The sequence below is a fragment of the Ambystoma mexicanum genome, chromosome 3q (assembly GCF_040938575.1).
Source record: "Ambystoma mexicanum isolate Mex_15411 chromosome 3q, UKY_AmexF1_1, whole genome shotgun sequence".
Taxonomy (NCBI): Eukaryota; Metazoa; Chordata; class Amphibia; order Caudata; family Ambystomatidae; genus Ambystoma; species Ambystoma mexicanum.
Window position 1 is genome coordinate 209,312,779 of NC_090926.1, and position 25,175 is coordinate 209,337,953.

Sequence of the window (25,175 nt, forward strand, 5' to 3'; positions counted from 1 at the left end):
GTTGGATAATGTGTCCCGCCAATGTTGTGATGGGACCGGGAGCCCTGGCTCAGCCACAATTTTTGGAGACTGCTGGAGCCCCGGCTGGCCCCGGTCCATTTAAAGCACTGCATGCTACTAACTAAGCTGGCACAAGCAGAGTGAGCAGTCCAATGACACATTCCTAGAAAATTATATTTGAGCATTTTATTGTACCTGGAGGCAAAATACACACCCACCCGCCTGGCTGGCCCCGGCCCACTTAAAGCACTGCATGCTATCAACCAAGCTGACACAGGCACAGTGATTCCTGGAAAATTATATTTGAGCATTTTACACCCACCAACTTTCATGACCACTACGATGTTACCCCTATTCAAGTTCAAGGACCACAAAAAGGAGCTCACCCCACAAGGGCAGGGAGCCTCACCTCCCATTTTATGCACAAAAATAACCACACCCTGGCAGCCCTCGACAAGGTGAGACTGAAAATCCTAAAGCCTCCTAACCAAGTGATCAGGATAAGTCTCTGTGCGTGTAGCGCAAGAACTCCTGGGTACCTCGGCAAGAGAAGATGTCTGGTTTTTTACATACTTGGAAATTGACTCCATCTGATGTAACCGCGTGGTGCATGGCAATTTCACACCATTCCACTATGCTGTTAGATCAGGTGGATGCAGTGCCTTGGATCTTGCATAAGCTACGAGATCTGGGTACAGCTTTGTTTCATTGACAGTTGTTTTATATATACTTTGGCGAAAAAAAATAATCAACATTTTTGGGTGGGAAAGGGCAGATAAGGGGTTGGGGGGTCAGGAACAGTTAAAAATAGGTGGTGGGGGGTTTGAGGGATTACAATGACTTTTTTCGGCAAAATGTATTCGTAAAAACACCAGTCGTATTAATTACTGTCGATGATATGACATAGAACAGAGATCAGACGTTCCCAGGGGCCCAAGAGAGAATAAATGGCCTTTACTGGGAGAATCACTGCAAGGATCATCGTGGCCGCTCCACCAGCACGGCCTTCATAGCTAGAATAACGCCTTTTCCCCCACCCCCAGAGTGACTTAGCACCTCCCCACCTCTTTGAACATCCTGGCAGGAGCAGCATCTGGACCAGGGCTGAATGTAGGTGTAGAGTTTTGTGTGTGTGTATGTATGCGTGTCTGAATGAGCAAATTAATGTATGGTGTATGGGTGCGTGTGTGACTGAGCGAGTGAATGTGCCTGTGGATAAGAGAGTAAATGTGCATGTGTTAGGTTTGTGCTGGCCCGGAATGCTGATTTGGGTGGGGGTTAAAAGGCTGGAGGGGGAGATTTATTTTATTTATTTATTTATTACTGGTCATCTATGATAAATCAAGCATGGTTTGTTATTACATGCCTAGACTGGCCTACATTGCAGCAGACAGTTTGGACATGGCTTATTTTGTCATGGCATTTGAATAGCCAAGTCAACAGGCGTATGTTCTTGCGTCCGGCTACTGGCATATATTGCCAGAGCCAGCTTGGACATGTTTTCTTGTAGTATCATTACTGACATCATGCATAAAGTAAACATGCACTCCTCAGCATCTTCAATGACTCCTTCACAGAAGGGTAATTCCCAGACACTCTCAAGACTAGTCTCCTTCAACCTCTGTTGAAAAAACCAACCATAGCCCCAGACGACCTGGCCAACGACAGGCACATTGCAAACATCCTGTTTATTGGCAAAATCTTGGAAAAAGTAGTTGCTTCACAACTACTCACCTGAATCGATCAACTCCACTTTTAAATGTGCGGGGGACAACCCCGCCACCCATGCTCCCACAAATTACCCCCACCCGAAAAAATATCACCTATGGCAAGACAAACGACCATATGTACGGCGATATTTTTGGTGGGGTTAATATGTAGAGCTACCCTCCTAAATGTCCATCAGTCGGGGTTCCGCCTCAAGTTTAGCATTGAGACCGCAACCATCCAGCAAGTTTCTTGACTCTACCATATAAAGTTCTTTTGAAACTAATGTTAGGAGTGGTCTACACTCCTTTTGATCTCCAGGTTCAAGTCAAAGTGTATTATTTCACATAGCTTTGATGTAAGGACTGCAGGTCTGGAAGTTTTTTTTTCAAATTCTTTTTAGTGCATGTTTGATGAATCATTATTTTGCAGTCTGTTCATGCATTTGGAATGTTGAGGGGTGATATGGGTTGTAGTTTTAGAGACAGTCGCAACTGTTCATCCCTATGCGCACCTCCCTTACCAACAGGCTTGCAGTGTGTAAGGTAGTGGGCAGGGGTTTGATTTAGGGTCTAAGCACTCTTCTAGCCTTCATTGCTTTTCTCCTTTTCTGTTCTTTAAATATTAGATCTTCTCCATTCATTTCTTGGCACATAACATTATAAGATGCCACAACCATTTGATGTAAGATATGCAAGTTGATATTAATGCCACCGGCTCAGATTCATGTCAATTTCTGCACAAAACCATACAGAACTTCAAAGGCCTGACCCGGATTTGTTCATACCAACCAGTCATCCTTCAGACCTGCCCGAAAGGTGTCTGAGAGGATAATATGTAGTCCCATGATGTGGAAGTAATGAACAATCCTATTGAATACAAACACATTCTTGACATTTGTGTCCGATTTAGTGGAGGCATAATAGTTCTGCAAAAAATCAAAATAGGTGGAGGAGAAGCCATTAAACCACTTTTCTGATGAGTTGAGGATGTATTATATTCAAACCTTATTAAAAGCATAATCTTGTCAAACAGTCATCCATAAGGGTGCAATCTTTGGACATTGGCTCTTACGGTCGATGCATCTTGGCTCACCTTACATGGGGCTCAGACAACATTATGTTTATGAACATTAATGCTCCACTAAGAGCTGCAACTAAAGGCAATCCCCTTCTCTGAAATTGAGAAGAAACTATTAGAAATACCAGACATAATAAACTTCTAATAGGGGCAGATGTTAATATCCCTTTTCATCCTATTTTAGGCAACTGCAAACGAAATTCAGCACTAACCAATCTCATAAAACAATATCCAGTATCTGTAAGATTTATGGTTTAGAGGATGTGGTAGAATTCACCATTCTATGTACCAAGAAAACTTTTTGTTTCCCCATCAGCTTTTCAGGCTTTGATTATTTACCTTGTCTTGCCTTAAGGAAGGCACTTAAAACTTGGCTCTTCCTCTTGCAAACTTAGTCCGGATCTCACAACCAACTCAATCACTAACCGCCGCCCACCCTCCCTCACAGGCTATTCGGGTGCACAAGAGGAGTCGGTTAGGTGGATCATAGCACTCCTTCCCTCTAGTAAGGAACTCCTGGTTGCAACAGTAAAGACAGACACAAGTGATCACAGTTCAAGGGTGTTTATTAAACTGTATGTGCAGTTTGGAAAAACGCCTAATCTAAATGTAACTAAGATGGGAGCAAGCTACGACCATCAAATAATAAAGCAGTCCTAGTGGCGTCTTGTCAAATAAAAGGGGCCTATACTAAGAAAAACCTATTGCCAATCCTTACAATGAAATACAAAAGAGTGTGGGATAAGGTTCACAATAAAGAAAGAAGTGTTCACAAAGGAAAAGTCAGGATGTGGTAGCCGGGGGTGGGGGTGGTCTTCCTTCCGCACGTTTTGAGCACAGGAGAAGGTGGGGACTCCTGAGCACAGCACATGCTGAAGCTTCCCCAGCACAAGACGACCGTTCTGCTTTTCTGCTATCAGGACCTTCTGTGGTTGTCTCTTTTTTCTCCAAATACTTTCTTGCCTCCGAGGACCTGATGTGTCAAAATAATAAACAAATTCCTTCCTGCTTGTACGTTGAGTGGTGCCTTGTCACCCATGGGTCTCCCTTTTCCGGGCTCAGATCCACAAACCATTCTTTTCTACAAAATCATAAACAAAAGTTCTGGTTCCGATTGCACTTGGATGATGATTCTTCAACCCTGGGTCTCCCTCTTCCGAGCTTGGACCCCTCTCGAATATCAGCCTCTTTCCGTCGGGTTAATTCTAGCTTGTACTCAAGATTTCTTCCATTGCCTTAATATGTCGGTGGGGGGATGGCTTTCCACCCCTGGATCCTCCTCTTCTGGGCTCCGATACCTTCTCGAAGGTTTGCCTCACTGTCGGGTTCACTACGGCCTTTGTCAATTCACTTTTATTTATGGCATTTACAAATCTTAATGTCCTTTTAAACAGTTCACCGTGGACATCCCTCTGTCTGGTTCCCTTTTGTCAACTTCTCCAGCATGGGGTCTGGCATGGATTCACATGCTCATGAATATTCCCCGTTGTCGGGCTGGGAATCCTTGGTAAAGAAAAAATCAGTTTCAGTTTCGTTTCTGAACTGTCTTTCCACTAATAAGCAATCACTGGTCTCTGGGTCATACTGCCCCCAGCCAATGACTGCCCTTTACCTAAGCCCCTCCTCTGGCAGCCATCTTCAGATTTTTACCGCACTTTCAAGTGTTGGGAGTCCTCGTGCTATAGCTCTCAAGCTTTTTTTGCTTTTTTCCTAAGAGTTTACTCTTATTTTACGGTCAATTCGAGCCTCAAGCTCCACCGATTCTTCTTCCGATCAACAGGGACCCATTTCTGAATTTTTCTACGCCCCTCGTGTGCGAATTTTCGTAGAGTTTTCTCTTCTTTGCGGATTCCGGAAGATCTTTGAGGCCTACCCCGCATGGACATGGCCCAAGACAATGGAGACGCAACGCCCGTTGGAACCAAGCTGTTTAGGATCTGCCCAGGATGTGGATTACAGAATGTCTTCAAGGAAGATGAGCACTGTCAGTGCCTCTACTACCTTCACGACGACAAGTCACACGTGGAAGAGGACTGCACGTTCTGTAAGAACATGTCCGTCCGGACATTGAAGGACTGTCAGACCCGGCTCACTAACTGGCTGGAGGGGAAGAGCCCAGCAGCAGGTGAGAAGAAGTCGTCGGAGCGGTCTTCTAAGATCTTTGAGGGCGCTTCAGTGACGGGGGCCCAACAAAAGGCAAAGCACTGTGAGTCTGCGCGCACCGGGAGCGCCGTTGGTTCAGGCTCCTCGTCTGCCAGGCAGAGCGCGATGTCACCGACTCCATCATCCATGAGCCAGTGCTCTGGCTCGGGGGGGGGGGGAAGGAAGTCGGAGAACCCGGGTAAGCTTCGGGAGAAGCCCCGGTTGATCCCGACAGAGAAAGCCAAGGGGGGGACGAGGCGGTGACCCTCCCCCGAAGGTGAAGGTCCCAGACGCGCCCAAGGTTGTGAAGGCACTGATTCACCTGGCGAAGGCCTCGCTTGAAGGAGCCGTGGCGGCCCTGGCGAAGCATGTGGAGGCTACTCCAGTGGAGACGACTTCCGGCCCTAGAGTTTCCCTGCCACCCTGGAGGACGGGACGAGAAACCCCGGGACGAGAAAGCAGGAGGGCACGGTAGCCATAACGGACACAGATACCACCTCCGAATATGAGCTGGCTGGCATCAAAAAGATCCTGGACAAGAAGTTCGAGGAAGTCTGGTCCTGCGGGAGGGATCCTGATGAGGCGGACGGAGAGAGTAACGGTGGGGCCGACGAGGAGCAGTGGGCCATGGAGGAAATGGAGGTCCCCATGCCCCAGCCGTTGTTCCCGTCGCAACAGATGCCTATGCCACAGGACAACTCAGGAGCAATCTTGATGGCTTTCCAGACCATGTGTACGGAGATGAGGACAAGGTTGTCCTTGCTCCCAGCGGACGATCCAACGGCGCCTGGACCGTCGGGGAGCCCACCGAACAAGCAGAGGTGAATCCATCCTACCCTCCCTTCCAGCCTTCACCTCCATCCCCTCTACTGAGGGATGGGGGATGGACGACGGTGGTGACGATGGGACCGATCTCCCATCACCCCCTGCCCGGACGAAATTGGCTCCTTTCACGCCATGATGGCCAGGGCATCTGAGCTTTTCCAGCTTTGCCCCGAAGAGCAGAAGGAGGGTTTCTTCTACCAATGATGGGAGGCCAAGAGCAAGACCGTCCTCTCAGTCTCGTTACTGGACGACATCTGGGACGAAGGACTGTCACTGCTGAAGAACCCGTCCCTGGCTCCTGCGAAGAGGGACCGGTACGAGAAGTAGTACTGGGGTTCTAGACTCCACCCCTATGTGCCTCAGAGCACAGCCGTCCCCGGATTCAGTGGTCTGCGCGACAGCCAAGATGAAATCAGCAGGGGTGACGGCATCAACTTCCACTCACCACCAGGCGGCGAAGGGAAGAAGCTGGACACCATGGGACGACGGGTCATCTCGTCGGCGGTGACGACCATCAAAGTGGCCAACGCCCTCGCGATCATGGCACGCTACGACAGGGAGCTGTGGTTCAAGATGGCTCCCCTGTTGGATTTCCTGCCAAACAAGAGGGTCAAAGCCCTTGCAATTCTACAACAAGGCGAGGTGGCTTCGGACCACGCCATCACAGCGGCCACGGACATCACCGGCTTTTGCCAGTTGGGCAACAGCGTTTGCCTTTGCTGGCGCAGTTGGCTCAAGGCCACCGACTTCCGTCAGGACGTACAGACCAGGGTACTGGACATGCCCTTTGACGGGAAACAACCTGTTCGACAAGGTGGCGGGCGAGTCACTGCAGGCCATCAAGGCAGACACAGAGACGGCCCAGGATTTGGGTTCTCTCAATCAACGATGGCCGTCCTTTCGGACCTCCGGAGGCAAGTCTCAGGGTGCCTCCAAGGATTTGGTGGCGGTTCCGCATCGTACCGCCAGGCGGCACACTCCTTATTGCAGGAAGCCTACAGAGGCCGTAGCAAGGCCAGAGGACACCGTTGTCGTCGCTAAGGTGGCAAGGCATTGGCAAAGCAAGATTGAACCAGCCGTGACGTCGGGGCCCCGAGCACCCCGGTGGGAGGCAGGCTGGCGAATTTCATCAGCGTGTGGGAGTCCATCTCCACTGACCGTTGGGTGCTAGATGCTCTGGCCCACGGGCACACTCTGGAATTCCAAAGAAAGTGTCCCTGTCTACCACCCGTGGCCAGGAAGGAAAACCACGTGCCACAGCTGCGTCTGGAGGTATGAGCAATGCTAATAAAGGGCACGATAGAACTCATCCCGAAGAGGCTCTGGGTCTCCGGAGCATACTCGCGTTACTTCCTCGTCTGAAAGAAGACCGGCGCCTCAACAAATACATCAAGTCCCAGAAGTGCCGGATGGTCACCCTTCAGCACGTGCTGGGACAGCTGGAGGAGGGCGACTTCCTGTCGTCGCTGGACTTGGATGCCTATTTCCACATCCCCATACTCAAAGGACATCAAAAATTCCTATGATTCGTGGTCCAAGGCGACACTACCAGTTCAAGGCGCTGCCCTTTGGGTTGAAGTTGGCACCAATGGTCTACACCAAGTACCTGGCACCGGTGGTGGCGCAGCTGCAGGGGATCCACATATACATTGGCTCATCCGAACAAAGTCAAGGAAACTCGCTGTCGATCACACAGCGGAGACCGTCCGCCTGCTCACGGATCTGGGGTTCTCGATCAACTTCACGAAATCCCCCTTGGTACCTTCGCAAGACGCCCTGTTCCTAGGAGCCAGACTCGACACAGTGGCGCGGTTGGCTTAACTGTCGGAGGAAAGGACGAAGGCCATCCTGGGCAAGTTACAACGGGTGTTGGCCAGGGTGAGGTCCATAAAGTCCCTGTCATCGTGCATCTACCTCGTGCGTCTATGCAGGTTGTAGATGCGGCCACTGCAGGAGTTCCTCGACGCCCGTTGAATGCAAGCGGCGGGCAGCTTCGAAGACGATATCTCCCTCAACGAGACGTTCCATCAAGCGATCCGGTGTTGGGGCGCCCGTGCGTACCTCGTGGCGGGCATGGACTTCCAGACCCCAGCACATCAGAAGATGCTGACGACGGACGCCTGCCTGGAGGGATGGGGAGCGCACACCGGAGATCTCCACGAAAGAGGCCTGTGGCTCCCGTCGTGGAGCTCCGGGCCATGTTCTGGGCCCTCGGGTCTTGCCTTCCTTTCCTCAAGGGCAAGGTGGTACAGATCTTTACCGACAACACCACCACGATGTTCTACATTAGGAACAGAGGGGCACCAGATCCCCAGCCCTGTCCAAGGAAGCACAGGATATGTGGCACTGGGCCGTCACCCAGGGGATGTTCCTGGTACCTTTTTCATCTGGCAGGAGTGAAAAACACTGTCGCCAACTCACTCAGCAGGGAGCTGCGCTCTTGCCACAAGTGGGAGCTTCGCCAGGACCAAGTGGATCTCCTATTCCGACAATGGGGCAGTCCCCAGATTGACCTGTCGCGACGGCGGCGAATACCAAGTGCCAGAGGTTCGCCAGCGGGTTTCCCCAGCCGGGGAGCATGAGCAATGCATTCTCCTTCCGCCTGGGACGGTCTGTTCCTGTACGCTGTCCCACCGTTGCCGTTGCTTCTGGGACTAATCAATCAACTCAGACTGTTCTGGTGCAGGATGATCCTCGTCGCACCGGTGTGGCCGAGGCAGATGTGGTTCCTGGACCTTGTGGACTTGTCAGCGTTCCCCCCCTCCCCCAGTCAAACTGCCGCCAGAAGTGGATCTTCTCGCCAGGGAAGGAGGCGCCATCCTACAACATGACCCGGGATCGCTGAACCTGCAGACCTGGCTCCTGCAGCACTAGAGTTCGGAGGCTACGATATCCCGGTGGGCTGCAAGGAGGTACTTGCAAAGGCCAGGGCATTCTCGTGCTATGGACATAAGTGGAAGAGGTTTTCTGTCTGGTGCCGTGCACAGAAGATCAACCCTCTACGGATTATGGCCCCTGAAGTGCTGCCTTACTTGCTGTTGCTAGCCAAGTTGGGGCTGGTGCATGCCTCCCGCTACACAAGAACTCCAGGGCGGTCGTCGCTGTGGTCTCACCGCCTGGTGAAGGAGTTCATGAAAGGACTGTTCCGCTCGTTCCTGCCAGTGAAGGCTCTGGCCCTGGCGTGGGAGCTCAGCGTGGTGCTGACCAGGCTCATGGGTCCCCCATTCGAGCCCCTATACTCGGCGCCGCTGAAGTTCCTATCGTGGAAGACAGCTTTTCTTGTGGCCATCACCTCCACACGATGAGTGGGAGAGATCCAGGCCTTATCCTGTAAACCTCTGTACCTAACATTTCACAAGACGAGAGTAGTGCTGAGGACGCACCCCTCCTTCATGCCCTAGGTGCCGTCGGACTTCCATCGCAGCAAGCCCTTGGTGTTACCTGTTTTCTTCCCGTCGCCTTTGTCGCTGGCTGAGAGGACTTTGCACTCTCTGGAAGTGGCTAGAGTGCTGAAGTTCTACGTGGAACGCACGAAGAGCCATCAGAAGACATCACAGCTTTTTGTGAACTTTGGACCTGTGAACCAAGGGAAGGCCCTCTCGAAGGCTTCCATTTCCAGATGGCTCTCGGCTGCATCATGCACTGTCACCGGTTGGCAAACCGACCGTCCGAGAGCCCATTCAACCAGAGCGATCGCTGCTACCACGGCATTCCTGTCTGGTGTCCCCTTGCTGGACATCTGCAGGGCTGCTACATGGAGCTCGACTCAAACCTTCACGAGATTCTACTGCGTCGACTGGGATTCCAGGGAGGAGTCCAGAGTCGGCCAGAAACTGATTCTTTCTTTACTGAGGATTCTCAGCCTGACGACAGGGAATATTCATGAGCATGTGAATCCATGCCAGACCCATGCTGGAAGACAACAGTTACAGGTAAGTAACTTGTTCCAAACTGTTAATTGGGACTTTTAAGATTCACCCCTTTTCATTGGCATCCCTTCGTGGTGGTCACTCTTGCCAACTTTTGCCAATCACACAATTTTTTTCTAATTTCTTACGATGCAGGATTCACTTCCCTTACCTTTACAATCATCTACCGGTCAAAGACTTTCGACTGTATAGAGGATTTTACTAGACCTCTGTAGGACCACTTTGACCCCTTCCTCATGCCTTTCCCATTAACTTCTGGTAACCGAGTTTCAACTATAGGGTACACACCCAGAGTTTCTCGAGTGAGCACCCATGTGGTGCAGGACCCCTCTGTAGCTGGTTTTCCCCTCTCATATGAACAGTTTTGTATTTTCCTCAATTAGCCATTTGCTACTTTTGTTCAACACAGTTCAGTTTTTTATCTGCTCTCCCCTCGACTCACTGACTGTGATGAACCACTTGGCTTTCCTTGTCTCTGGAGTCAAGGATGATACCACGGTAGCAGGCATCTCTCCCTGGCTTGGTTATCCGCGGAGGAGGGCCCTGTGTACCGTTGACATCTGCTGCAACACACGCTGGATATTGTTTGCGGTCTTACGATTCCTTCCACTGAGGTTTCACGGGTCTTGGTCGGAAAGGGCAAGGTTGCTACTCTCCTTGTCACCCTTTCGGTTCTCGCCGCCTTTCTCTACCTCTTGAACTGCCGTGTTAGGTTAGCCGACTCGTCATGCGCTCTGCCTTGCTCATATTGTGCTCTCATGCTCCACCTTTTATCCCTTTGGAGAGGGGAAAGGGCTGTCAAGTGTGCAATTCTGGTCAATTGCCTGACTTTGCCTGACCCATGTGTTGGGACATGTCTAGTGAACGGCTCTGGTGTTAGTCCGTCGTCTTTCATGGTGTGTGAAAATGTTTGTGTCAGAAATGTGGTGGGGGTAGAGTGTTTGAGTATTCTGTGTGGTAGGTTGGGGAGAAGGTGTTATAAGAAGGGGATACCGCGTCTCACCCGTTGGTGTCCCACTTCCACTCCCAGAGGACCCCCCCCCCCCATCCAGCTGATCCTCCCTCAATGGTCCACACACAGGAACTGGATCCTATAGCGATGGCCATGTCCTGGCCACCCGGCTAACAGATTCCTGGGCACTAGTCAGGGAGACATCTTCAGGTTCCTCACACACTCCTATATGATACGCACTACATGACTAAAACGAATAAGCTTCATTTCTTCACAGGACACTCGTGCGCTGAATCCCACAGAATACAGCTCTCGTGATAGATTTGGTCTAGTTGTTCATAGTTGCACACCTTTTGAGATACCCTCAATGTGACAAATCAACTTCCGGGGCACCAGAAGGGATCTGAACAGATTGGAAACGCAAGTAAATTATAAACCACCTTCTCCAATTTTGGTAACTTGGCCAGAACGGCAGCCTCATCTCTGCAGGGTCATGGATCGTTGGTTATTTGCAACACAGCGAAATACAATTGCCCAATGAGGAAAGGGACTGTCCATCCAAGGTTGTATACAAATATCTACTTTATTATTCTTCAACAGAAAGTTCTTGCACACTACAAAATACACCCCACCCTTTAAAGGAATGCAGAGGACAGACCGTTTCAAGAAGGAAAAGGGATGTACTCTGAAATGCACTCTGGATACTGACAGGAGGGTATCTGGTAATCTCAATAGTTCAAGGATCCTTGGTTTTAGCACAAAGGGAGCAATTGGCCGTAAAATGTCACCAGGGGCCTTCGGGGGAAGGATCAGAGGGACAGAACCACAATTTATCTTGGTGCTTGACAGCGTCCAGCCGGTTTCAGGGCGCTTTGCAGCTTCTGCGACGGACTTCAAGACGGGAGACAGATACGGGTATCAGGCGACAGGTAGTTCGGCGAGGCTGGACGGATGGCTGCAGGCTGGCCACTCGGGGTCAGAAATCGTTGTCTAGGTGCAGGTTGGCGGGTATGAAGCACCGGTCGAGGTGTCTCGACGGCTTTAGTAACTGCAGCGTGACAACAGTCGGTGGTGCAGTTGGTCGCCGTTCGAGGGCTCGACTGCCTCGAAAATGACCTTAAAAGATGGATGCTGGTTGATGATTGTCGTGGCACTTCTCCTAGCTTCTTCGCTGGGCGTGTGCCGTCCTTTTAAGGCGGACGGCCCAAATCTGAGGAGTGTTTGCAGTCAACAGCCTTGTCCTTTGTTCAGAGAATCTCTGGCACGTCCCACCTTGGTAGCCTGCTGGCAGAACCTAACAGGGCATGCAGTGTGCTGGCTGGGTTCCGGTTCTGGAGCTGCTGGACGGGGGTTGCCTACTGTAATCAGTTGTCCCAGACATGATGGTTCACTGCCCTTGATACTAAGGGGCTGGAGCGGACTTCAGGTTGACACAGATGCATATCAAAAGGGTGTTGGGTATCCTGTCCTTTGTCAGTCCTGTGACCAGGCGTCTCGGTAGCCTGCTTCAATTGACTTCTCATCAGTATATGCTACCACCAGCAGGGCGGACAAAGGAGAGAGCGGATCCATGGAGACTTTGTTAGTTAATGAGGCTGGCCATGGCAGGAGGAAGGTTTTGCCTTCCCCCTTCTTGATGCTTTGATGTACCCGTGGCTGTCACATTTCAGCTGAACATAACAGGAGGACTGCGCTTGTAGGCTGTGTCCACCCAGAGTAAACATGACTGTGCTTGTTGTGCGGCGAGCATAGGAAATTGTGTGCGGATTAGCCCCACACATTTTACAGAGGTTGTTCTCTCATTTAATTTCCTTACAAAAAATGTTTTTAAAAGCCCAGGTGAGTGAGCGCACACTGACCATGCGGATGGTCAAATTCCTCACACACTATTTCTCTATACCTTGCCCTAAACATACATCACTTTCAACACAAAGCGCTATGACCCATAGAATACAGTGGAGTCCTGTGCAAAATTTGGTCTAGCTGTTCACATAGCTTGACAATTTGACACCGCACCCGTTCCTCGCACCTTTGTAATATGGGCTGCTGTTGGAGACCTAGCCATTATCTAACTAACCTCTAGCTTACTAAAAATGCACATGCATTTGACCACTCCTTTCATAACTTTCAACAAAGAATACGGTCTTAAGGGCATTCATCCTCAGTGCTTCGAGGCCATCGCGGAGGGCAGCAGGTGCTATACAAATACCACCTAACATAACTACCGAGCAGACAAATCTGGAATATAGCTAAAGACCCCTGGATTTAACCTAGTTGCATATCTGACCATGCATGCATCCGAATAACTCCCAAATGATTAGCTTAGAATCACACTATATATGGCACATGAATGAAGAATGTATTGAATCTAAATGACTATGTAGAAAATGGCAACAATAACGTATCCATAGATTAACTTTGGGATGCCATGAAACGCATTATTAGAGGGTTCATGTTTAACATTACGGCTCAGAAAAAGAAACAATTCAATGACCTTTTTAAAAATTCTTTTAAAAGCAGAAAACCCTATCAAACATTTGGAAAATGTGAACACTTGAAACAGGTTAAAAAAACCAGCAGCTCCTTCCCAGACAGCAACAAACGCACTGAATCAAAATCCAAGATAGCGTCTTCCCCCATTTAAATGACCCCCCAACCTGAACTCAGAACTAGAAAGAATCCCAGCCATGGATCATGCAAAGAGCATATAATGGACCCTCTCTGGCAGATTAGTGGGAAGCTACTCAGTACAAGCAGTATACTATAAGGGCCAGCTAAGAGTGGAAGGGAGTTTTGTTGTACAAAGAAGGCAAGTTGTGGTGTTAAAAGAGGTGTTAAATAGGAAGGTTGGTGGGCTGGCTGTAAGACATGGAGTTGAAAACAATATTAGAAGACCAAGAATACAGAAGAAGACTGTTAGGCTGGCTGTAAGACCAGGAGTGGAAGAACCGATTGCATGACCTAAAGAGGGAGGGGAAGATTTGTGAGCCAATTGTAAGACCTGGAGTAGAGTTGTGAGTTTTAACTTTGTATATGTAGGGTACAGAGGAGATGCAATCATTTGGCTCTGAGTCATCCTTACTCGGGTATGAATAAGGGAGGCTGTCATCTGTCCTGGCCTTTCAAGTGTTCTTTTTGAGTGATGTGCGATTTCAGACCCCTGAAGGACTCGTGGCGAGGTCCAGCAGTCAAGAGTCAGCCAAGACGGTCCTTTTAATGATACATGGCATTCCAAGGTCGCCAAGACTCAACCAGGCAAATATTCTGGATCTTCAAAGGAGTTGCAAATTGGAAAGGTGAGACGTAACATTAGTCTTCTTAGAAATGGCCATCTTAAACCAGGGTAGGATGGCTTGGAGAAGGGGATATCGCAGCAGGATCGATCACTCTTGGAGTTGAGTGCCGAGCCGTGCGTTGACCAGGGGGGCAGAGAGGATGGTGAATCAGGGCCACAACGACAAAAGGACATTGAAATGCCAGGCCCAACAAATTATTTTGGGTTCAGTGGTCTCACACAGATCAAGGAGACATAGGCTGTTTCGGGGAAAAACACAGTTCTCTGCTAGCTGCTACATTGACCAATTTTGGGAGCTGCGGCATCCATAATGACGCAAAAGGAGGGGAGTACCATCCATGGGCTTCAATTAAGAGTCGATTGTGTTTCAGTGGAGCATGCATCGGAGGGTAGCCACAAATGAGACAAAACACTGGTGATTGCCCAGTTGCTGAACAAAGGTTGCCAACCCCTGGATGCATGCCACAGTTGCACCACCACCCTCGGCTCCCTAATCCCTATGCCCTCAGGTGTGCCTGCTGGCACTCGGAGAGTGTCGCTTTTAGCACGATGAGCGCTCCTTTTCACCTTTACTTTGAGCTGGTGGAAGCGGCCCTTGATGCCCTGCAGAGGCCCAGTGGCTAGGCACCACATGGAAGATTGTGTATCGTGAAGATTTCCCTTCAGCCATGATCACAACCTGTTCTGCTGAGCTTCAAATTCTGAAGTGCTACTATATGCCAGGTTCCATGTTCGTTTGCTGAGAGTAATTTCTTACTCTGCAATGGTCTGCAGGACCACCCTCTGCTGTGACGGCACCCATACTCATTGCTGCAGCTCTGCCACCTCAAAGAGGGGGTGAGCCTCACAGGCCTTCCTAGATGGGTCCCTTCAGCAATCCAGGCATTGAAATTAAGATTGGATAAGCAGGAGCTAAAAGCAGCTCCTTGGTATCCAGCATTAACCAGTGACCAGGAGCTACCCCTGGGGAACGAGGAGCTAGTCCATTACATTCCGCATATATGGAATCCATATAAGATGCAAACATATCATTTTGTACATTATTTATGGCCTCCAATGCCATATAGATGTGTCCTATTGTTTGTTTATAGATTGTTCCAAACACAGAGTTAAATTCACATAGGTGTGTTTTTCTTTGGCATCACTTGGCCTGTGGAGCCAAACGTAGCTCCTGGTAGAGGCCGGTAGCAAGATTAGCAGGCTCTTCTAGGCCACAAGCAGTAGCTAAATGGCCCCCAGCTCCCCTCAATTACGAACCGTACAATCACTGGAATGGCCTGCTTAGTTGGACTGTACATTTTTCAGCTCCTAAGTTCAGCATTTCCTCTCCTGACAATACCTCCCCATGCTTGCACTAGTCCTCTCCCGCTTGGACTACTGCGGCAGACTCTACAGATGGCTTCTTGCCAAGACCATTGCTAAAATAGAGCAAGCCCGGTACTGCATTGGCATACCTCATCTGAGGACGAAGACACTGCACAGCTTGTTTGTTTGTTTATTATTTATAGCGCGCACCAAACCCGAGGGTAACCGGGTGCGTTGTTCAAGGATACTTTAAACTTTACAGGTTACGCATGCTTACAAGTGGTGGTTATACATCGTAGAAATTACATAATGCAGGACAGTAGGGAGAATATACAATGTGCATAATATAAACATATAACATAATATGTACAGGAAATATGCAGTAGGAAGATAGAGAGTATATAATTATGTGCATAGTACGTCTGTAGGACAGTAGTTATGTTAGTGTAGGGCGGGACTATCGGTCATTTTCTTTGATCCAGTTGATACAGTTAGATCTGAAGAGAGCGTAGGATTGGGTAGATCTCAGGCCGGGCGGGAGGGAGTTCCAAAGTTGGGCAGCTTTGACCGGGAAGCTGTTTCCTCCGGCCGTACTTAGTTTAAATGGGGGTATCACTAACTGGTTGGAGTATGCTTCTCTGGTAGGTCTAGTGGAGATTTTTCCGTTGAATTTAGCAGCTAGGTATTTGGGTGCTAGATGGTTGATACTTTTGAAAGTTAGAGAAGCTGTCTTGAGTTTGATTTTGTCCGCTGTGGAGAGCCAGTTGGATTGTCTTCTAGCCTCTGAAATATGCTCCCTTCTTGGAATTCCTAAGGCAGCTCTAAGAGCATTGTTCTGTAGTGTTTGAATCTTTTGCAACGTATGTTTATTGGCCCCTAAGTATAGTGCGTTGCAATAGTCCAATTTCGACAGCACTAATGCTCGAGCAAGGGTTAGGCAGTTGGCAGTGGATAGGTATGGTTTTGCGGCTCTAATCAGCTTGCAGGTATATGCGGTGCTGGATGCCATTGCGCTCACCTGTTTGGTTAGGGAGAGGTGGGAATCAAGGTAAAACCCTAATGTTTTTACCTCTTTTGCCACCTTGATAGTGTTGCCGTCTATGACGAAGGAGGAGTATTCTTCTTTTAATCTATTGATGTTTTGTTTGTTCCCCAGTATGATAAGTTCCGTTTTGTCATCATTCAGGCATAGCCCGTGGGTGGCCATCCATGCCTGAATGATGAGATAGGTCTTGTTCACTAATGCCAAATCTTGTTCATAATCCCCTGAAAGTGGTATGAGAATCTGAGTGTCATCCGCATAGTTAGTGTAGGTAACACCCAGATCTAGATCATCGAACAAGGGCTTCGTGAAGATGTTGTACATAGTGGGGGAGACACAAGAACCTTGTGGGACTCCACATGTGATGGATACAGGGTCAGCAGCAGCAGAAGTAGAGAAGACTCTCATAGTTCTACCGGTTAGGAATGATTTGATCCATGCGATGGCATGTGTGGAGAAATGAGCAGCTGTTTCTAGGTGGGTGCAGAGCACATCATGATCCACTAGGTCGAAGGCTGCAGAGAGGTCCAGTAAGAGGAGTAGGGCCATCTTTCCAGAGTCTCTCAGCTCATCAACCTGAGTTTTAAGATCGATGAGCGCGGTTTCAGTTCCGTGCTGGGGTCTGAAGCCTGATTGTCTTGTGCCTAAAAGGTGGTGCAGCTCCAGATGTTTTTGGATCTGCAGGTAGGCTACCCTGTCTAGGATTTTTAACAGGAAGGGTACCGTTGTGATAGGCCTGTAGTTAGTCGGGATGGATGGGTCGAGTGTTTGTTTTTTTAAGAGGGGGAGGACCCAGGATTGCTTGAGGTTATCTGGTATAGTGCCTGAAGCAAAGGAGGCATTAATAAGCTTAGAAATGAATGGGGAGAGGTCTCTGGCCGCGTCCTTTATTAGTTGGGCTGGGCATAGGTCGCCTCGGCAATTGGATGGCTTGAGTGAAAGTATTATCTTTTCAGTTTCGAGTATAGTTACTTTCGAGAAGTTAAATTTATGGTCTAGTTTAGTGCTGATTGGTGGTTTGCCTCTTGGGTTAGTTGAGGGTGGAATATTCTGTTTCTTTGTCTCAATTTTTGATTGGAGTGTGGCAATTTTGTCATTTAGTGCTTTTTGGGTTTTGTTTCTAATTGCAGCTTGACTGCTTATCAAGTAGAAGATTGCATTCAAACACTGCACCCACCCCAATAAAAGGCCCCCGTGACCAAGCACCAGTCTTCCAGTGAAATCTGATGATGCCAACCACACAGCAGCAGCTATCTCATCTGGTTTGTTAGACGCATTTTGGTGGAAGAACACTATAGGTAAAAGGCAAACCTTTCTGGAACTCTCCACTTTTCTGAAGACCTATTCCACATAACGTTTGATGTCCGCTTTTCCATGTCATTCTGCTGACCTCTGCCACCTCTCCATAGATCCGCTCGCTCCTGGGCCATCCTCCTGTGAATCAGTCCTCATTGTGTGTGCGCACTTAGCACTATCTGTTTAAAAGCAGAAACGGTTTCCTCCCTTTTGCGATCTCCCTGCCCCCCCCAACTGCCTCTCCCCACCACCCCCCCAGTTTTCTTCTCTGCCCCTCTCACTGCCCTGCCTGCGTAAACTCGCACCCTTTTTTCTTAACTCCCCCTTTTTTCCTTCTCCCCATTACCCCTCGCCACCACACGTTTTTCTCACTCGTTCCCTTGCCGCCTCGCGTGCCCCCGTTGTCTGTGGCAATCACCAAGCAACATCCGCATATGCAGCCTTTATGCATTAAAGGTGAGAGAGCAAAATGTGCCTCACGTGTATGAACACGTTTGAGTACGTGTGTCATGTTTGCATGTTAACATGTTGGATGCTTGTGTATACACAGGGGTCAAGTCCTAAAAAGAAGGGGGGCAGGAGGACTCATTAACATACCAATTGGTGGCACCATAAATTAGCATATCGAGGTGCCCTCTGCAAAAAGTGTGGGGGGGGGGGACTCCGTGCACCCTCGACTTGAGCCCCGTTTATACAGATGAGTGCATGACATTTATTCATGAGCGCTCCCTTTTTGTGTAGCTAATGGCTTGCAAGTTAACCTTGCACATGGATCATGCTTTTAAAAAATGATATCGCTGGCGGAGCATGAGCACCTGCACCACCGATATTGCATTAATTATCAAGTAGGTGTATCCATCGGTGACCTTCAGGCAAGGTTATTGTTTAATATTTGAGAATAATGGGGAAAGATTTGCAAGGGTGGCTTGGTACATGCATCTGCCCCTGAGCTGAGCACGCGTGCACTTGTTATCAGAAGGCTTTGTGAACTGTATGATTCCATGTAACCGCTTGCTTGGCGGTCTAATGCCGTATCAAAGAGTAGCTGACCCAACAGCCTGTGTATCAAGGTGAACAGAATTAGGGTAGGGGTGTCCAAGCATTGTGTCTGGGATGAGGGAAGGACTAGCTTGCCCTGCAGATATTTACATAGCGTTGACCGGAGACTTTTCCTGCAGGATGCAATAACTGACCCCTTTCTCCCTGTTTCTGGTTCTAGGTACTATGGCGGTGCCGAAGTGGTGGACCAAATTGAGTTGCTGTGCCAGCAGCGGGCGCTGGATGCCTTCGGGCTAGACCCCGCCAAGTGGGGCGTGAATGTACAGCCATACTCTGGCTCTCCCGCCAACTTTGCAGCGTACACGGCGGTGCTGCATCCACATGACCGCCTTATGGGTTTGGATCTTCCCGACGGTGGGCAGTGAGTATCCCAAAGCCTTCTCTCTGATTCCTGGTGTAGATATTCACTCCTGATCCTGCCCGAGATTCTTTTTCAGACTCCCCTCTGAGTCAGGAGGACATAGTATGGACTATATGGACTCTGTCCTTCCTAGGTACTCGGTCTACTCCAAGCGTCTTGTGTGAAGTCGTGGCCATCCCCTGAAGGCTCCTCCTCATGCCTCTACAAAAGCTCCCATGCCCTGCATTTTCCCTGTGGAGTGATCTGGATGTTCCCCTCCCCCCTAACCCGTAACATGCGTCACATGTGCCCCGATTGAGCAGAATGTAAATTAGTTTGATTTGCAAAGCAGATGTGTGAGCCACAGTAATGTACCTGTCACTGCTTGGTGGGAAAGCAAGTAACTGTTATGTTTTCACCCCGTGGATTGAGCAGAGCATGGACACCCCCGCCTCTTGATTCTTTACACCTGAATGGGAATGAATTAAAGGCCTTATTACAATGTGTGCATTGGGTCTAGTCTCAATCATCCTGGGATCCCTGGTGCCTTTATCTTAGTTTGACTGTGTTGGGGCTCTCTAATGCTTGAAGAGGATATATCCGCACCCAAAAGACATCTCTAAAAAAATGTTTTAATAACAGGATCTTGAGAAACTCTTTTGCATTTACCATTTGAAACATTAGTGTGTGCTTTTGTGTGAACTGTATATTTGTTCTATTTCAGAGTTTGTATAGGAAGCTCGTTTTTCTAGCATTGCGTTTGTAGGCCTGTGATGCAACCCAAGAGGGCAAGTGTTACTGTACACAAGCAGTCCCTTTATTTTGAAATGCGTCCATTCATCAACGGCTTGACCCGGATGATGCAAGTACAAAAGACCGAAAAGGGGAAACTGAACCAATGTTCTTCTCCCCCTATTCACTGGGACTGGTAGCAAAGCTACCCTGGCGTCACTCTTGGCCAGTTACTGGTTCCAGTGGCCTGAAGTAAACTCCTTACAGTGCAAAGAACCACCTCCAGAAACAAAAGTTCATTTGCACACAAAATAAAACCTTCTTATAAAACACTAAAAGCAAAGTTAAATACAGCTTCAGATTCTATTGTGGGCCACATTAAATGCAGCGTTCGTTTGCTCCGCAATGCAACAGTGTGCCATCGCACTGGCCCTTTCTGGGGATGCTCTGCCATTGGTGGAGCTTGTCTCATTGCCACCGCAAGTGGAAGCGCTTTCCTGCCAGCCACAGGCAAGGATCCACAAAGCGCCCGCATTGTCGTTGCTTGTATTGGTTCGTTTTCGGAACTTGGCTCTGCTTAGATGCAGGGTTCATGAAAGATTTCGGCCTAAAAATTGGAGAACGCAGTTATCTAATACAAGTGCGCCATTTTGTTTGGAAAGTTTGTGTTTCCTAGCTGCTTCGTTTCGCAATGTTAATGCCTCCTTCCTCCCCTCTCTGTCCTTATTTCAGCCTGACTCATGGGTACATGTCTGACGTCAAGAGGATATCTGCCACCTCCATTTACTTTGAGTCCATGCCGTACAAACTGAACGTAAGTCTCCCATGCTGAGTCTTCTAACCTTTGCTTTCTTTGTTTTATTGATGTAATGGCAATTTATAAACCCAATAAACACCCAGACCACATGTTTAGGCACACTTTTGCATGCATGCTTCTTATTCGCAGCTAGAACTTCGTATCATTAAAAATGCTACTAGTGCAATGATGTCCTCTTTGGATAGCTCAGGGAGTTACCGGGCCTGCTGCGGAGATCAATGTGAAAGCTGAAGGTTTTCCGGCAGAGCCGGTATATTCTACGTTTCAGTAAAATGTGCACGTTTCAGTAAAATGTGCATCACGCCGTCTAGTTGGATTATACTCCCTGCTCTTAGTCCCGGTGGATACCGTTCTGGCTTTAAGTGCTTGATAAGAAGTTGTATACGCATTCCTTTGAAAGAGTATGTGGGATGAGACTCCATGTGTCGTAGGTGCACTCCAGCCATGGAGCCATGGCTCCCAGGCATTCTGTTGGCAAACGGGGATAGCTAAGGTCGCCCTCCTTATGCAGGAAGCTCGCCCTCCTTATACATGAAGTTCAAGAGAAAGTACTCGATGGGAAGTACCTGTTGCTTCCCTTTGCAGATGTGAACCTTTGCCAATACATGGGTATAGTGGAAATGGAAATCACTTCCGTCTACTAAGCCTCTGTATGCTGAATCGCAGGTAGATCCGTCCTTCATTTTCTACTTCCCACCTTTTAATCTGGTCCTTGGTTCTTGTAGTTTCTGCAGCTGGTGGCCGTGTCCTGGCCTTCTGCGCGAGTTATTGAGCTCTGCTATGGGATGTAAGCATCCCTCTCCATGAGCAGGAGTAATGCAGCAGAGTTATTCCTTTGTGGGTGGGATCATCTCACAAACCATGCCCACATGAAAGACCGTCACCCGCAGCCTCTGTAGGACAAGGAATCCAGCCCTGCCCTGGTTCCTTTTTGGTTTCCCTCTCTCATATAGGTGCGTTATAAATGCCATATCATATATCATATATCATATCATATAACCAAGATTTTGCAGGAAGTTCAGAAGTTGATGCTCTGCGAGCCATCAGGTCTCATGACAGATCCTTTTTTCCTTTTGGTACAGTTGTGGAACTTCGGCCAGGTGGTTTCTGAGGGTCTAGGTCTCCTATGTAATAAGTGTTTCACTTTGACTCACTGCGGATGCTCATCACCCCACTTGACCCCTCTTTGTTATAGATACTGGAATCCGACAGTCCATCATGCTGGTTTCTATTTCTGGCTCTGTTAAATCCCATCAATTGTAGGGTGGTCAACACAGAAGAGAACTTGTCTATCAAAGTTATATTTATATCTTCAACTCTCAAATTTTCCTTTCAAGGGATTTTTGGAGTATAATTGAGGAGTGAAAGGGGAATGGTGGGGCGGGGGTGTCCTAGGATTCACAACGAGTACTCGCAGGAAGAGAAGAACCAGTGCTTTGATTAACTTGACCTGAAATCCATCATGGCTAATCAAGGCTTTTCCACAGCCCTCAATTAAAATGAATGTTAGTGTACCTGGGCAAAACCTTTGCAGTGTTTCTTTCCAAGCAGTCAGTGGTTGCCCCTCTCAACTATGAGAATTGGCAATGCAGCTATGTACTTGGGCCTTTCCCCAAAAAAGGCTGCAGACACTGACTTGCCAGAAGTTGACAACCGTCATTTAGATTTCTTGAACTAGCTTGGTAAATCGCCAGACACTTCACTTTCTCTCTTCCTGGGAGCTGCACAGACTTCCCATCCCAGCCAGGGTACTCTTTGACTGCGTGCATTACCTACATGGCAACTAATGGTCGCACACTGGACTACCTATCTGCAAAAGAGCCTGGCTCAGGTGGGACGTGCTTCTCTAGGAGCTGGGCCATCGCTAAGCTTGAGAAAGAAACTGAAACTCAAGGGGCAACACGGGGAAACTGTCCTTCACTTGCTATGCCGCTGCCTACTGAATCCCAATGGCAGTCTGCACCACGTCAATGCTCTTGCAGTTCAGGAAGGAACTCTAAACCTTAATCTCCAGTCAATAAATAGGTGCCCCTTATGCTGCTCGCGTTCCTGCATCACATCCTACTCGTGGCCAGAACATCCTTTGCATCAAATTGCAACCCTCCTTAGCTCATATGGTCTCCTCAGCAACATTTACAGCTCTGTTGCTTCCTAGGTAGGTTTGCGCAATATGAAACCCAAGTACAAATTCAATATTTTATCTGGAAAAACATCCCTTCACGTATTCGAGCTAGGTAGAGTCTACCTTGTGGCACATTTTATTTTTTTCACTGATATGTTTCGGGTCAGCAGGAAGGAACAGCCATTTTCGCCTGGTCTTCCCTACCCGTTGTTCCCAAGGATATGCACATACGTTGGGAGACAGCCGGGGCAGAGGAGTCCTTTTGGTGTTTATGAAATTTGCCCATCAAGCTTTGGCTCGGATCCAGATGACCCAAGAACCAATTTATGTGCCCTGAAGTGCGTGGTACATGAAGGGCTAGTGCATTGCCTTCTTGTGCTCACTCTGCAAAATCTCAATAGCTTCACTGTTCAAAGGAATTCTTCCCAAAAGGTTAAAGAGCAAGTTGCTGATCTTCTGCCACTGTTCTGCGAAGAGGGACATCAGCCTGTTAACTTTTTGGGTTCACAATGCTCTTTTATTTTGTTTCCAGCCTGGCCAATCCATCCCCCTTATCCGCCTAGCTAAGTTATGATTGATACTTTTTCAAGGGCCAGCCACTTTAAAAGGCATATATACACTTGCATTTCTGGTCACGCAAACCTCCATGGTTTTTCTGTGGCTTGGCCACAAAAATGTGCTACACAAGAACTCCACTCTCTACTCTTCCTAACCCTCTGCCACTCCCGGCCCATCTCTGGCCGTCTCTCCTCCTACTCAGTGTTCACTCCCAACGATGTTTCTAGACAAGTCCGATCTATGAAAGTCTTGTCAAAGCAGGTGCTCCCCTGCTCCTTCAGTACCATCAAGGACCACATCAACACCCTTGCTCCAGCTTTGGCAGATTTCTGTAATCACTCTTTTGTCACTGGAACCTTTCCTTCCCTCCTAGAGCACTCCCTTGTGCACCCCACCTCAAGAAGCCCTCTGCCGATCCTTCCTCTCTGGCAAACTACCACCCGATCGGTATCACTCCTTTCCTGGGCAAACACCTAGAAAAGATGGCCATCTCCCAGCTTACTCTTCATACTGAATCTATTGGTTGTCTCCATGACCACCAGTCTGGCTTCAGATCAGCCAGAAGCACGGAAACTGCTCTCCTGAACACCCGTGAAGACTTGCTCTCTAATCTCAACGCTAACCTTTCTTCTTTCCCCATTCCCCTTGTTCTATCCTCTGCTTTCGATATGGGCAACCACGCCATCCTGGTCATTCGTCTTTGTGACAACCTGGGCGTCACGGGTCAGGCCCTGGCCTGGTTGACCTCCTTTCTCTCCGATCAACCACCAACGCCCCCGCCCCCTCGAGATCCTACTTAGGTCCTTTCTCTCTACCACCTCTATCTCTACATGTGGTGTTCCCCAAGGCTCTAACTTCTCACCCTGGTTCTTCAAACATTACTTGGCACCTCTGGCCCTCCTCATCGCTACCTTCTGGTCTAACTTTCAGTGTTAATGTGGATGACACTCGGCTCTCCTTCAGGCTCCCCTCTGCATCCTCTGCTCTCTCGCTCGTGACTGTCTATCTGCGATTCAGGATTGGTGCGCCTCCAACGATCTCTGCCTTAATGCCAGTAAGACTGAGATCCTTCTCATTGGGACACCTGCTGCCGCTTTCCCTTTGGCCGCTCACCATGGGCCCTCTACCCTCACCTTCCTGTGAGTGGAAGAACATTGGTGTCATCTTCGACTCCAATCTCTCCTTCTATCCTCACATCTCAGATATCTCTAAGGTCGCACTACCAGCTGCACCTCCTCAGAGGCATTCTACCTTTTCTCACTTTCCCCCAGAAGCTCACTGTCACCAGAGCCCTGGTTCTCTCTAGGCTGGACTACTGCAACAGCCTCTTTCTAAATCTGCCTACCTCTACTCTCTGCCCCTTGCTACTAATCCAGAACATGACTGCAAGTCTTGTCCTTGTCCTTGGCCTCAAGCCCAGGGATCGTATCTCTCAGCCCTGAAATATCTCCACTGGCTCCCGGTGGCTGCAAGGATGAAGTTCAAGGCGTTCAGGTGCCTACATCAACACTACATTTAACTCTCTTCCTAAGCATCTTCCTTCTCGAGCCCTCCGCTCATCCACCTCCAACTCTCAGAGGGTCAGACGCTCCTCCAGGCAGAGAGTGGGGCGGGGGCGTAGACCTGTCCTCGACTGGGAGGGGGGGGGCGGCTTACCTCTGGAACAGCCTCCCTGCCTCTCTCAAACTTTAGCAGGCCCGCCTAAGGTTCTGGAAGCAACTGAAGACCTTCCGCTTTCTCTCTCTCCCCTGCTGATGCTCCTGTCGGTGTGCAGTGAAAAAGGCGAAAACATTATGGCGAAAGTCATAATGTTGGAAAACATTTTTTTTGAATGTTTTCTTTTTTTATTTACATGTTTTTTTTTGGGTTCTGCAAGTAAAACAAAGGGGAAAAACAAAAAATTACAAAAAAGGGTTCGGGGGGAACCCCCCCATTTCGAACAAAAAACAAACAAAAATAGACAGACATTTTTTT

General features: G+C 48.8%; 1 protein-coding gene across 1 annotated transcript in view; it reads left to right on the forward strand.

Moving 5' to 3' along the window:
• The window catches only part of SHMT2 (serine hydroxymethyltransferase 2), a 202,940-nt gene that overhangs the window by 92,713 nt on the left and 85,052 nt on the right, over positions 1-25,175 (forward strand). Inside the window, exons 4-5 of the mRNA XM_069653569.1 lie at positions 18,793-18,993; positions 20,437-20,518. Of these exons, the coding sequence (XP_069509670.1) occupies positions 18,793-18,993; positions 20,437-20,518 (283 nt within the window). The remainder of the gene's footprint in view (positions 1-18,792; positions 18,994-20,436; positions 20,519-25,175) is intronic.